The sequence below is a fragment of the Corythoichthys intestinalis genome, chromosome 13 (genome assembly GCF_030265065.1).
Source record: "Corythoichthys intestinalis isolate RoL2023-P3 chromosome 13, ASM3026506v1, whole genome shotgun sequence".
Lineage (NCBI taxonomy): Eukaryota > Metazoa > Chordata > Actinopteri > Syngnathiformes > Syngnathidae > Corythoichthys > Corythoichthys intestinalis.
Window position 1 is genome coordinate 53,652,456 of NC_080407.1, and position 15,206 is coordinate 53,667,661.

Genomic DNA, 15,206 nt, shown 5'->3' on the forward strand with positions numbered 1-15,206 from the left:
TGTAGCTCTTCATTATAGTGTTATGGCTAACATGACATTACAGAAACTTTTTTCAATCGTTTTTCTGTTTTATAACATCTTTTCTTTGTAGTCGTAATTGTGTAAGGCTTCTTAGTCGTAATTGTGTAAGGCTTCTTTGTTGCTATACGTTGTATAGGAGGATCCGTTATGATGCTTTAGGCCAGCCTGTTAGCATTGTTAGCATTTTAATTAAGGCAGATTGAACTAAATTAGCTTGAATCAACGCTGGCAAAACAGCTTGGCTCTTCATTATACAGGGTTATGACTAGCTTGACGTTACTGAAACTTTTTTTTCATACGTTATTCAATTTTAAAACACGTTTTCTTTGCTGCCTTTATTGTGTAAGGCTTCTTTGTTGTTATACGCTGTATTGGATGGTCTTTTTATGATACATTAGGCCAAGCTTTTAGCATTGTTAGCATTTTGATTGGAGCCGATTTTTCTTTTTCTTTCAAAACTAAATTAGCTCAAATTAATGTTGACAAAACAGTGTAGCTCTTCGCTATATGACTAGCAGTACGTTACAGAAACTTTTTAAACATTGTATTTTAAAACATGTAAAATGATGTTTTTGTTGGTGTCTTTATTGTGCAAGCGGCTTCTTTGTTGCGATATGTTGTACTGTAGTTAGTGTAATTAGTGGTTGACTAAATATTTGCCCCACTGTAAGTGTACGTATGTGTGGTACAGCTTTACAAATTGTCAAAAGTGAAGGAAGTAAAACGCTTCAAAAAGCTTTGTTTGTTGTCTGTAACACTGAACAACATAACGTTCAGTGAGTACAGAACACGTTGAGTACGTTCTAACCCGGTAACAACTTGTATCTTAAAAACAATAGCAGCACAAACGAGCACAAACCTAGCATAAACGATTGACATTTTTCTGTAAATTTGCATCTGAGGGGGGCCAACTTCACTGAGGTCCATTCAAAGACATGTCTGTTTTCTTGCTTGCAAAATCTACAAAAATCTTCCTATAAATTCGCGTGAAACAATATTGAAAGTTAAATCAGAAGAGGCTAGTGTCGAAGCAGAGTTTTATTGAAATAGTCAAACAGATATCAAGGTAACTTCCAATAGCTTTCATGCAAATATGAAAAATATATCAAACCAGAAATGAATCATTAGCAACACTTTCATTAAAATTGCAACTTCCTCTCTTCTCTTCCCATCTTAACAATTCTATAGAAAACTAATATGAAGCAGCATAAATAAATAAAACCCTGAGCCCTTCTGCAGCTTCATCCTATAAACACCAGCATATAAAACATCTGAACATGACAATATAAACATGACCTTTTTAAGATAGTAATTCATATATATTTTAAATTTGATTTCAAAAATATTTCATACTTGTTCAGGAGAGAAACATTTCAACTGTTGTAACTTATTCACCAACTTTTTTTTTGTGTGTGTGGGGATGAAACTCCTTACACATGCTGGGAAAACAAAGGGAAAAACAAGTCAAGCTCTCGTAAACAGAGGAATTTAGGTCACCGACCAACTAACTTTTACTAAATATACTTACCGACAAAAGTACTTGCTGCCAGCCCAGATTTATGTACTAGTATAGTACCGTAATCTTTGCACTATAAGGCACACCTGATTATCAGCCGCCACCCACCAAATTTGGCACCAAATTGGCATTTGTTCATAGATAAGCCCCATTGGACTATAAGCCGCAGCTGTCCTAGCTGTATTATGGGATATTTACACCAAAAGATATTAACTAGTAACAGTTTTTTTTTTTTTATAGCAGCATCATACGAATGTCATAAGACCAAATGAACCACCATGAAGCTTTGAACCATTGTTATTTACATCTGGTAAGCTGCAATGCATGTTAAGAGGCATGTTAAATGACAACAGTGTTGACAGCAGGTGGCAGCAAAGGTTGACTATCTCCCCCAAGGGAGCAGTGATGTACAAATGAAGCTTCTTGAAGCAGTGAAGCATTGCGGCCAATAGGTTCATTGCAGCCAATTGTTTCAAAGTTTCATGGTGGTTCATTTGGTCTTATGACAGTCTTATGACGCCACTGTCAAATAAAGTGTTACCAAATAACATAAATAGCAATTAATGAAACAACTGGAACAGTAACTGAAGAAATAATTAGCACGGAACATGAATTATGATTGGTATTTACAACTGTAGCGCTGCAATGCATGTTCGGAGGCATGTTGGACGACAACGGTGTTGACAGCAGGTGGCAGCAGAGGTTGACTGTCTCCCCCAAGGGCGCAGTGATGGCCAAATGAAGCTTCTCGAAGCAATGAAGCTTTGCAGCTAATTAGTTTAAAGCTTCATGGTGGTTCATTTGGCCTTATGACAGTCTTATGATGCCACTGTCAAATAAAGTGTTACCAAATAACATAACTAGCAATTAATGAAACAATTGGAACAGTAACTGAAGAAATAATTCGCACAGAACATGAATTTTGATTGATATTTACATCTGTAAAGATGCAATGCATGTTAAGAGGCATGTTGGATGACAACAGTGATGACAGCAGGTGGCAGCAGAGGTTGACTATCTCCCCCAAGGGAGCAGTGATGTTCAAATGAAGCTTCTTGAAGCAATGAAGCTTTGCGACCAATTGGTTCATTGCTTCAAAAAGCTTCATTTGCATGTTAAGAGGCATGTTGGATGACAACAGTGATGACAGCAAGTTGCAGCAGAGGTTGACCATCTCCCCTAAGGGAGCAGTGATGTACAAATGAAGCTTCTTGAACCAATGAACCAATTGGCCGCAAAGCTTCATTGCAGCTTTACAGATGTAAATAACAACCAAAATTCATGTTCTGTGCTAATTATTTCTTCAGTTACTGTTCCAATTGTTTCATTAATTGCTAGTTATGTTATCTGGTAACACTATTTGACAGTGGCATCATAAGACTGTCATAAGACCAAATGAACCACCATGAACCACCATTCATTGCTTCAAGAATCTTCCTTTTGCCATCAGTGGCAAAATTTGGGGGGAGACAGTCAACCTCTGCTGCCACCTGCTGTCAACAGTATTGTCATCCAACATGCCTCTTAACATGCATTGCAGCTTTACAGATGTAAATAATCAAAATTCATGTTCTGTGCTAATGATTTCTTCAGTTACTGTTCCAATTGTTTCATTAATTGCTACTTATGTTATTTTATCACACTCTATTTGACAATGGCATCATAAGACTGTCATAAGGCCAAATGAACCACCATGAAGCTTTGAACCAATTGGCTGCAAAGTTTCATTGCTTCAAGAAGCTTCATTTGGCCCTCACTGCTCACAACCTCTGCTGCCACCTGCTGTCAATACTGTTGTCATCCAACATGCCTCCTAGCATGCATTGCAGCTTTACAGATGCAAATAACAATCAAAATTCATGTTCTGTGCTAATTATTTCTTCAGTTACTGTTCCAGTTGTTTCATAAATCTGTAGATATGGTTATTTGGTAACACTTTATTTGACAATAGGTTCTTAAGACGATCATTAGACAATCATAACTATGACGTAACACTGTTATGAGCATTAATTAATTCTTATAACAGATGTCATTAAGTGTTATCCGACAAATTATCTCACTTTTGAATGGATGTAAAAGATCCAAGCTGGACATAAATGGAGATAGCGATTAAGTAGCGGCTTATAGTCCGAAAATTACGGTATATAAACTCACTGGCTGCCATTGACGGTGTTTGACGTCCAGTCCATTTGATGTGCGACGTCAAATCGATTGGACGTCTACACCTGATAAACTCATTGTGAGGAGGCTCTATCAGCAACACAGGTGTTGTCTTCGTGATAAGCGGAATGGGCGTCTATCCCCGTCAATGGCACACACGCACCACTTTGAAAATGAAAGCATCACAAACTTTATTCAACAGATAGTCAACAGTCTAGCTAGCCAAGTTGTAGCATGTGTGCTACAAAGTCCAGCTAGCAAAGTGGTTAGCAGATTCCAAATGAAACATTTAAAAATGACATTTATGTAGTGTTTTGCTAATACGTTAGCTATGTGGCTACTTACATGCTAATGTTACAGCTAGGTAATATGACGTACAAAAGAGAGAAAGGGCAGCAACAACATAGCGCAAAGTGTTTATGTAATGGGTGTTGATCGGAAGCCCGGAGAATTTGACTTGTCACTCTCGCCTTCTCCTATAAAAAGCTCGCTGACCCCGCAGCTACCCGCCTTGTGGCTTCTTGACATTCAGCAGCAGCTGAAGGCGTCCTAGATAGTCCGAGTTTGTTCTCAGCTGTTCACGACTCCGATGCTACTTTGCTAATCCAATTAGCTGAAGACTCACCTCTTCACCTGTGCTCAACAACAAAGCTCATGGTGGTTCCGTCGAACGAGGGCGGAGCGACGATCCGAGGCCCCTGCTGTGACGAGATGCTGATGACCGGCGGCATGCCCTGCTGCGGCCGGGCGGGGGTCACTGAAACCACCTTTCCGGGGGTCATGTTGAAGGGTGTCTCCATGTACATACCCTCGGACTGCTGGGGCGCTGCTTTGTCCAGCACCTGCGGCTGCACCAGCGCCCGGGTGGAAATAACAGGGGGCGACGTCATGAAACCGGGGTAGATCATGTAGGTGTGTCCGTACGCGGCGGAACCCAGGGCCAGAGGGGTAATTGGCATAGGAACGGGGGTCACGGGAGGTTGAGGCACGGGTACTTCAACGTAGAGCCCAGTTTCCGGGTCGAAAAGGCGCCGTGTGGAGGGTTGAACCGGGGTGTCGACGAGGTAGTAGCTTCCGCTGGTGGGATCCAGGAGCATCTTCCGCTGCGTGGCTGGGAACGGCTCCATCACGGGGGCTGGGGTGATCGCGGGAGAGATGCAGAACACCTGAGGCTGATTTGCTGACATCGCCAAAGGCACGGAGTGATAAATGGTCGCCGGGGGAACATCTGGTGACTGAGTAGTAATGTTGGAGCTCCTCTGGGACTGCTCTTCATGTCCCTTAATGCCTGGCGCAGGGATGTGCAAGGGAAGACTAGTCGGGCGGGACGGGCCGGAGAACACAGATGAGCCCTCTTTACTGCTTGCTTGAGACTTAACCGGAATGGTTAGGTAGTTCTCAGGATCAGTGTTCTGGTCCGTGGCCAGAATTTCTTTCGACTCGACACTTGATGGGTAGACTTTTAAGGACAAGGGTAATTTAGGTGATTTAGGGGCAAATGCTTTGGTGCTGTAAGGTGTCGGAGCAGCGGTGTTTGGCTGCTGGGGTTTGGCGGATGCCCCTACGGTGACTCCTGGGGACGCCTTCAGGCTGGAACTGACCAGATTTTTAGAAGGAACTGCGGGCAATCTGGATTTGAGGCGGTCTTCGGCGTCACCTGCATTCCGTAGCGGTGGCGTCTTGTTCAAACCGGGGTAGGAATCCCTGGTTTTCTCCACAATGGACCCTCGTAGTTCTTCCTCCTCACAGTTCTCCTCACTTGCAATCAGTGAAAGCACGTGGCTGTCCATCAGCGGTTGTGGCTGGTTTTTCCTTTTCCATTCATTTTTGTCAAAAACATAAAGCTGCTCCATGGTTTTCACCGCTGCCTGAAGCTTTTCAAAAGCCGACCGGTTGGACGCAGGTTGCTTATCTGTAACCTCGGCGATTTTTTCAGTCTTTGAAGCTAGTTTGCTCTCAATTCTTAAACTCATCTCCTCCGGGAGATCGTCGAAGATCCCCTGGGGCGCTTTCCGCGCCGTTCTTTGCACGAGTGAACTTTTGGCGCCCTCTGGAGATGATCTATCGGTAGACAAGTCACATTTGCTGCTGTTTGTGTTCACTGACTGGCATTTTATCACAATGGGGGAAACGGATGAAGGATGTCGAGATTCTTGGTGGTTGTCGGCGGTGGAAAGGTCGGATTTATGATCCAAAGAAACAAAATGATAGGAACTTTTAACTAATTTGCGCACATCCCTAACTTGGTGTATAGGGGTCTGGAGCTTTCCTTTACCCTCTCGAATGTCTCGGACCATAAAATGAGGCACTTTATCTGAGGACTCACCCTTCAAAGCTGCTGCCAGGACCCCTTGGCATTTGGAGTCATCGGTTCTGACTGCGTTACAGCTTTGGAGATTAATTTTAATTTCTGGAGATCTTGACACGGCAACAGTCCCCGGATCTGTTGCTATGTACAAGGTGTGGTCAGATCTGACCTGGAGCTCCTTCTCCTCATCCCCGTTGCTGGCCACGCGTTTGATGTTTGGCACAAACAAATGTGACATTTTAGTCAGTTTGCCACAGCTGGCCGAGTACTGTTCCGGCATTGCCTCTAGAGGTGGCGTCTCTTCTGGGGTTTTATGTTTTTTATGATCCTTGGGAAACTCTACCTCCTCATTCCTCCAGCATCTGAAGGCGCTATTTTGGCTGTGAAGCAAAGCCCCTTTGGACGCTTCTACCGAGCCCCTTTTAGCATCCGTCGCTTTATCCGGCCCCTCCGGACCGTCTTGCGGTAGAGAGTCCGGTCTGGAGCCGCAATCCGTCACGTCGACCGAGTCGTCGGAGTTACTCTCGGAGAGCCTGGAGCCCTGTCTTTGCAGATCTCTGCCCTTGCGCCGGGGCTCCCGCACCTCCCCCCTTTCCATTCGGCGCTCCTGCTCAAACTGCATCTTTTTGGATAGCACATTTTGAATCACGCTGGAAGCGAAGATGGCTTTCTTGTGGGCGCCCTCCATGCTTTTAGACACAGAAGTGACAGCTCTCCCACTGCCGCCTTGCAAACTGTGAGCGGTAACCTCATCCGTGGAACGTGATCCTGCTCCCGTGGGGTTTGGAGCAACACTGGCGCGTCTTTCGCCCGCTGACATTCCTGATTTGACGTTGCAACAAAAATTCAGAGTCTCCGTAAGCCGTATCACCCCGCTGTGCCCTTGAGCAAACTTTCCCATCAGTTCTATTTTCTTTGTAGAAGAAGCACCGGCAGGAGCTCCATCCCCAGTCAGCTGCTGGGCAAAAACGTTGGTATTCCCCCCCCTTTCCTCCTCAGCTGTCGGCTGGGAAAGAAGACTCTGGCTCACGTTGGAGTACTTCAGGTCGACAAACGTGGACCACCTGTTGATTTGCTCTGACGCGGAAGACTCACTGGAGTTGCTGAAGTTGATGGCGTCCAAGTAAGGATAAGCCAAGCTCTTGAAGGCTCTGGCTGTCAAGTTACGCACTTCCTTGTCGGCGTCGTCTAGTTCGCTGGAAGCGCAACTGGAATACTCCGCGTTTTCCTTCGCTAGCAATTTGCCGCCTGCTGCGGGAACGACACTGTTCGCCCCGTCGATGTTACCGTCCGCTCCCGCCGCGGCCAAGGGGCTTATATCTCTGGCGTCTTTGGCATGATAAACAGTATTTTCTCGCCGGGGTTCATTTATAGCCCGGGAAGTCGTTTTGATTGACAGGTGGACCTGTCCGCCACCCTCGCCACGAGCGCCAAACTGCAGCGACGGATCGCTTTCGCGCAGACTGCTGACCGCCGCGTCCCTCCCTCTCTTCATCATCAGCACTCCGTCGCGGTCCAGCGAGGCGTAATCCACAAAGGAGAACACCTGGTGTCCGTCCTCCGCGTCCCACGTGGACGAGGAAGAGGATCCCGCGCCCGGGTCGGAATCATGACCGTCGGACAGCTCCGAGAGCCGAATGGCGTGCGTGGTTATGTAATGGGACTCGTCCTCGGTCAGAACCGTCACGTCGTCGTCCTCGCACTCTTCCGAGTCCGTTTCGATCCCTAAATCGGACATTTGTCCACTAGTGTCCTCCGGCTCGGGACTCAAATCGGATCTGCCGTCCGACGCTACGATTTGGAGGAGATCCGTCACCTCTCGGAGCGCCGGAGGCTGCGGCGTGGCAGCCTGGCTATGCTCAGTCTTCATCGCTTTGCGAGTGAGCGCACCCCGGGGTGCTGCTGCTAGAGACGCTGTGGCGCGCTAAACACCCCCCTGCCCCATTCCAGCTGACATGGAAGAGTATAAAAAAGGGGGCGAGACATTATTAACTCCTGTCTCGGCCACTTGATACTCTTAGATGTGAACCAATCAGAGGGCTTCTTCAAAATGAACTCATCCGTTCATGTTGTTCTCACGCACTCCAGGCAAAATTGTACTAAATACTGTTTTAACACTGGCATGAGTGACGTAACATTGTTACCTTGACAAGAGAGCAAACTTTAACCCTTTATATAGCATGTACTAGCTGCCATTGACGGCGCTAGGTGTCCAATCAAATCAACTAAAGAATTAGCATTTACAGCCAGTCCTCTGAGTTGAAATAAAGTGGTCTAAAATTGGAAAATAACACTTCCAATTGTGACGATGAAGTAACAAAACAAAACATGTTTAATTGCCCTGATGTTTTTATGACACCAGACGTAATATTATACAACGGGGACGTTACCATTTGGATTCTAGGACGGGAGTTTCCGCTGCAAGCACAGGCTGTATATTTAGCACACTATTCCAGCCAGGTTTTAAGATACTATTACTCCTCGATACCGTGTTATAGACCGTGTCATGAGGATTTGCTGATTAATAACTAAAATTTAAAAAGGTTTAGTGAAAAAAGTAAGCGAGTTGATTTATCACCTAGCATAAATGTCTTTAAAAAGTTGAAAACTCACCTTTGCAACAACTTCAACGGCGCCCTGAGTCCTCCCAGTCATTAAGTATGCCTACGAATTTTGAGGGATGTTAACAAGGGGTGTGACAAAATATCGGAATGGTGATACAGTGGGGCAAATAAGTATTTAGTCAACCACCAATTGTGCAATTTCTCCTACTTGAAAAGAATAGAGAGGGCTGTAATTGTCAACATGGGTAAACCTCAACCATAAGAGACAGAATGTGGGGGAAAAAAAGAAAATCACATTGTTTGATTTTTAAAGAATTTATTTCCAAATTAGCGTGGAAAATAAGTATTTGGTTACCTACAAACAAGCAAGATTTATGGCTGTCAAAGAGGTCTGACTTCTTCTAACGAGGTTTAACGACTCGTTACCTGTATTAATGGCACCTGTTTTAACTCATTATCGGTATAAAAGACACCTGTCCACAACCTCAGTCAGTCACACTCCAAACTCCACTATGGCCAAGACCAAAGAGCTGTCGAAGGACACCAGAGACAAAATTGTAGACCTGCACCAGGCTGGGAAGACTGAATCTGCAATAGGTAAAACGATTGGTGTAAAGCAGACATGTCCAAAGTGCGGCCCGTGATCAAATTTCATCCGGCCCCCAGCCTCTGTAATAAAATCAATAACGTCTAGCCACTTCATAAATTGGTCAGCCATACTGCTACCAGCATTTGAAGTAGCTTACACACTAAATGCTGCTCCTCATTTACCCACTAAAAGGCAGCAGCACTGTAAGCAACATTACCCAGTGTGACCCGCTACTTCCAATTTTCTAAAATGGCGAGAATCAAGAAAAAAAAGTTGACTGCGATGACCGACGCTTCAACGACAGGTGGAAATTGGACTATTTCTTCACTAACATACGCAACAACCGTGTCTGCCTCATTTGCAGAGACAGTTGCTTTTTTGAAAGACTTCAATTTGAGGCGATATTACCAAACAAGACACAGTAATGTATGACAAGATTTCAGGGAACATAAGCAGCGAGAAATTGAAGCAACTTGAAGCTAGTTTAATTTCACAGCAGCAGAATTTCGCAAGAGCCCGAGAGTCGAAAGAGAACGGCACAAAGGCTAGTTGCGAGATTGTTGAAATTATTCATTTAAAAAAATATCAAAGCAAATGTGACACACAGAATGGTTTGTTAAAATTTGCTTAAATATATTGTTCTACGAAAAGGACGTCAGCCAAGGTTGGCCCCCCACATTTTTACCACACCAAATCTGGCCCCCTTTGCAAAAAGTTTGGACACCCCTGGTGTAAAGAAATCAACTGTGGGAACAATTATTAGAAAATGGAAGACATAAAAGACCACTGATAATCTGCCTCAATCTGGGGTTCCATGCAAGATCTCACCCCGTGGCGTCAAAATGATAACAAGAACGGTGAGCAAAAATCCCAGAACCACACGAGGGGACCTAGTGAATGACCTACAGAGAGCTGGGACCACAGTAACAAAGGCTACTATCAGTAACACAATGCGCCTCTAGGGACTCAAATCCTGCACTGCCAGACCTGTCCCCCTGCTGAAGCCAGTACACGTCCAGGCCCATCCGCGGTTCGCTAGAGAGCATTTGGATGATCCAAAAGAGGACTGGGAGAATGTGTTATGGTCAGATGAATCCAAAATAGAACTTTTTGGTATGAACACAGGTTCTCGTGTTTGGAGGAGAAAGAATACTGAATTGCATCCGAAGAACACCATACCCACTGTGAAACATGGGGGTGGAAACATCATGCTTTGGGGCTGTTTTTCCACAAAGGGACCAGGACGACTGATCTGTGTAGAGGAAAGAACGAATAGGGCCATGTATCGAGAGATTTTGAGTGAAAATCTCCTTCCATCAGCAAGGGCATTGAAGATGAGACGTGTCTGGGTCTTTCAGCATGACAATGATCCCAAACACACAGCCAGGGCAACAAAGATTCGTAAGAAGCATTTCAAGGTCCTGGAGTGGCCTTGCCAGTCTCCAGATCTCAAGCCCATAGAAAATCTGTGGATGGAGTTGAAAGTCCGCGTTGCCCAACGACAGCCCCAAAACATCACTGCTCTAGAGGAGATCTGCATGGAGGAATGGGCCAAAATACCAGCAAGTGTGTGAAAAGCTTGTGAAGAGTTACAGAAAACGTTTGGCCTCAGTTATTGCCAACAAAGGGTACATGACAAAGTATTGAGATGAACTTTTGGTATTGACCAAATATTTTTTTTCCACCATGATTTGCAAATAAATTCTTTAAAAATCAAACAATGTGATTTTCAGTTTTTTTTTTCCCACATTGTTTCTCATGGTTGAGGTTTACCCATGTTGACAATTACAGTTCTCTCTAATATTTTGAAGTGGTAGAACTTGCACAATTACTGGTTGAATCTTCACTAGACATTTTCCCGTCATTTTGAATACTTACTGTCCTATGCTTTCAGTCCACCTCTTCTGTATCCAGTTCAGGGCGCACCGTAAGAGAAATACGGCCAAAAAGCTCCCCTCTGCAAAAACAGCGAGAATTAAGGCTTGATTGGACGAAGGGTCCAAAGTTAGTTGAAACGTACCCAGAGTTCTCCAGAGTCACTAACAAAATCAGTTCCCCCCTGGAGCGGATTTCGCACGTGAAGCTGAACATGAAGTTAGTCGTCTCGGAACCCTCCTAAGACACAGAGAAGCAGTTTTAACATTTGTTCCAAGTTGTTCCGTCGCACTGAATTTTTGTGGTATACCTTGAAAGGTTCATAGGGGACGATTTCATTCTGCAAACATTGGGCGTTCGTCATTGCCGTTGTTCCTAAGGGTTCTTGAAAATGCTTTGATTTTATTGTCGTGTTTTCAAGGTTTGAAACAACGGTGTACAAAACAGGAAGTGACCCAATACGAGCAGGAAGTGAACCTGGAATGCCCACAAATCAACAGGAAGTGACCTGATATCTACAGCAAGTCCAAGATGCCTCAGAATCAACAGGAAGTGACCTGATATACTAACCATCACCGCTAAGCTAGCACCGAAAATATACCCATTCATTTCTAATGACCAAAATTTCCCATTCATTTCCAAAGGCACAAACACTTCCATTCACTCCTACTGAATTCCAACCCAAGTGACTAAATACCAACGGAAAGTGACCCCGAAACCGCCCCCACATAAACAGGAAGTGACCCAATATGAACAGGAAGTGAAGCCGAAATGCCTCCAAATCAACAGGAAGTGAACCCCGAACTGGTGAGAAGAACGTTTCAGAAGCACTGAAAAATTTGGTCTTGAAAGTACTTAAAAAGTTTAAATTTGGCCATGAAAAAAAAACTACAAACTTGGCATTCCGGGTGTACAGAGGTGGAATTTCTGCTTGATGAGAACCAGGTTGGCCTGGAGGAAGGTGTTCGGCGGCGGCGTTTTCACCACTATCATGTTCATCGGTCCGTTTGCGGACAGCCAGCAGGGCGTTTCGTTTAGCTTCACGGAAATCTGAGCGGATATAAAATTCAAGTTTTTGGACTATTTTTATGAGTTATTTAGGGCTGTCAAAATTATCGCGTTAACGGGCGGTAATTAATTTTTTAAATTAATCACGTTAAAATATTTGGCAGAATTAACGCACATGCCCCGCTCACGTTAAAATGACAGTACAGTGCAATGTCTGCTTGTTACTTGTTTTTTCGTGTTTGGTGCCCTCTGCTGGCGCTTGGGTCCAACTGATTTTATGGGTTAGTACCATGAGTGAGCATGGTGTAATTATTGACATCAACAATGGCGAGCTACTAGTTTATTTTTTGATAGAAAATTTTACAAATTTTAATCAAACGAAAACATTAAAAGGGGTTTTAATATAAAATTTCTATAACTTGTACTAACATTTATCTTCTAAGAACTACAAGTCTTTCTATCCGTGGATCGTTTTAAGAGAATGTTAATAATGTTAATGCCATCTTGTTGATTTCTTGTTACAATAAACAAATACAGTACTTATGTACCGTATGTTGAATCAGGGCCGGCCCAGGCCATTTGGGGGCCCTAAGCAAAATAATGCCAAGGGGTCCATATTTTTGGCCCAACATTTCGTCACAGTGTGCTGTGAAACCCATACATGCAATCCAACCCATACGTCCATATTTTGTGTATTAGATTTTTTATTTCTCTGCTCCAGAAGGATAAATTCTCTTCGACATATTCGTGCATCTATTTTCCAAGCAAGTTTGAGCACCAATCATCGCGAAGCAGGTTCAACGTCAGTCCCCAGGTTGCCAGATTCTAATGACAAGAAAATGGATGTTTGCATATATAAACGGCAATGCGTGCCACATAATTCACGATGCTCTATTAACAACGTATAAAATGAGGTTGCCAGATTGGGGGCCCTCTAGTGGTCAGGGGCCCTAAGCAGCTGCATCGTCTGCGTATAGGCTGGCCCGGCCTTGTGTTGAATGTATACATCAGTCTTGTGTCTTATCTTTCCATTCCAACAATAATTTACAGGAAAAATATGGCATATTTTATAGATGGTTTCAATTGCGATTAATTACGATTAATTAAGTTTTAAGCTGTAATTAACGCGATCGTTTGACAGCCCTAGAATTATTACTATGTACTCACATTTGATGAGACGGACTGGGCGGTGACAATGTTTGTGAAGCTGATCTGGAATCCGTGCTCCCTGGGACTTTCTGGGGCGGCGCTCGCAGTCTCCATTTTGCTCGGCTCCATTTTCAGCTAAGATGAGAAAATACTACTTTTCGTTGTATAAATCTAACAAGAGTAGCATTGTACTTCGACAATATACGTGAAATAAACGCTAACTACACGGTTTCTTTTACTGGTGCACAATAATTATTGGTCCGATAATTATCGGTCCGATGATAGGAATTATGACGACACCCCGATAAATCCAATAACATTTATAATAGGACCGATAATATGTATTTGCGGGCCATTGCTCCCATCTGCTGGTCAGAATGATTCACTGCATCTATTTTTTGTTACAGTAGTTTGGTTCAATCACTTACACATTGCGGTGTCTAGCGGTAGCATTGACAGTCGTGAATGCTTTCTGTTACGTTTCCACATCGGAAATATGTGTATTTTAATGTTTACTATAAATATGGATGTGCAATATACATTTACTTCTGTGGCGAAGGGCTGGCTGTCGGGCAGTGCAGAAGTCAACCGCACTGTTTTGTTCATGTCATTATGAAAAATCTGATGAGATCAATGGCAAATCTATGTTGAATCCACAACTATTTTTTTTATTTATTAATTTTTTTAAACCTCCAGGTGTTCAAAACCTCGGGTTATACATTAAAAAATATATATATTTATTATCTGTTATCGATATCGGTTTCGGCTTTGAGGAGCAGGAAGTTATCGATATCAGTTTCAAAAAATGGATATCGTGCACCCCTAGTTTCTTTTCTTTTAACCAAGAATCGAGTCTGTTTTACGTCCATGATGAATGTCACCTATTACGGTAACCGCAGTTCTGCGTTTCAGAGAAAACTGCCACTGTTTTATAGCAGGCTAAAGTGGTTTGTTCATGTTTTTTTCCATTAGCCTCAATGTACTTAAGCTAACGTTTTACAATGGTTAATATGTTTCCTTATTTTGTATGTCTGAATAATTCTACAGTTTACAAAGTACCATTTTATAATAGAGACTGCTTCACTTACACCACCTTAAAAAATTAAAATCTCAGTTTTTAGTAGTTTTACTAGTATACTTTGTATATTGTTTGTATAACCTGCCTTAGGACAAAGGATGTGAATTAGCAGCTATGCTAACTCAGGCCTATTTTCATTGATGCGTTGGGATGACATGTTAATATGCAAATGTGCTAATCAAAGAAACAATAATAAATGACCATATTGAAAGCTTAAAATAACACAGTTTGTGAGAGAGGACTTTAAAAAATGTTATTTTACCATCTAATCGTTTTCAACTATGCTAATGCTTAACTGACAGAATTTTCTCCCCCTCAAAAATGGAAATCTACTGGAAGCTAGCACATTAACTTTTAACTTATTCGCATTGAGCTTTAGTCAATATTTACTCGTTAAGTCTTTTTTAAAAAACTTTTACTATTAAAGTTATATGAGGAAAAGTGGCATGGAAAATGAATGAATTAAGCTATATGAGTTATAACAGTATATAAAGGTACATACTTAAGTTGTGCTGCCTGCTGCTTGCTCAACTACTTGCTAGCTTAACTACTTGCTAGCTTAACTATTAATTAGCATTCAGTTAGTGTTAACAAACTCACCTTTTGGGCCGTAAATAAGTCATTGGTGAAATTTTCTGGTAGGAAAATTATGCGGACCACATAAAACACATTTCTGACTTTTTTTTTTTTTTTTACTTTTCATATCAGTTTTCAGTTATACTTCACTGGGTGTTATTAGTAGATAAACTTGAGTTTTTAAGAGCCTTTTTGTTTGAGTTTTAACAGTTGTGACTTTTTTAACAAGGATCCATTTTTTTCCCCCTCAAACACACGTTTGATTGGCTGATGACTTTACCCCATCAACAAAAGCTCTCACAGCCCTGAAAGAAATACAACATGTTGACAACAATGCCGCCTCCTCTTCCTCCTTTGAAGTT

At 42.9% G+C, this 15,206-nt stretch overlaps 3 protein-coding genes across 3 annotated transcripts in view; 1 reads left to right on the forward strand and 2 right to left on the reverse strand.

Annotated features, from left to right (window-relative positions):
- Positions 1-15,206, forward strand: part of LOC130928627 (solute carrier family 2, facilitated glucose transporter member 4-like) — a 37,597-nt gene that overhangs the window by 2,419 nt on the left and 19,972 nt on the right. The window lies entirely within an intron of this gene.
- On the reverse strand, positions 1,162-14,817 carry LOC130928629 (cellular tumor antigen p53-like). The gene is made up of 8 exons (XM_057855349.1): positions 14,771-14,817; positions 13,209-13,325; positions 11,930-12,083; positions 11,344-11,417; positions 11,179-11,273; positions 11,037-11,115; positions 8,619-8,669; positions 1,162-1,460 (listed from the first exon to the last, which is right to left on the reverse strand). The coding sequence occupies exons 2-6, from the start codon at positions 13,317-13,319 to the stop codon at positions 11,049-11,051; spliced, it is 501 nt and encodes a 166-aa protein (XP_057711332.1). The 5' UTR covers positions 13,320-13,325; positions 14,771-14,817; the 3' UTR covers positions 1,162-1,460; positions 8,619-8,669; positions 11,037-11,048.
- On the reverse strand, positions 4,327-8,082 carry c13h4orf54 (chromosome 13 C4orf54 homolog). Its single transcript, XM_057855344.1, has one exon. The coding sequence runs from the start codon at positions 7,873-7,875 to the stop codon at positions 4,327-4,329; it is 3,549 nt and encodes a 1,182-aa protein (XP_057711327.1). The 5' UTR covers positions 7,876-8,082.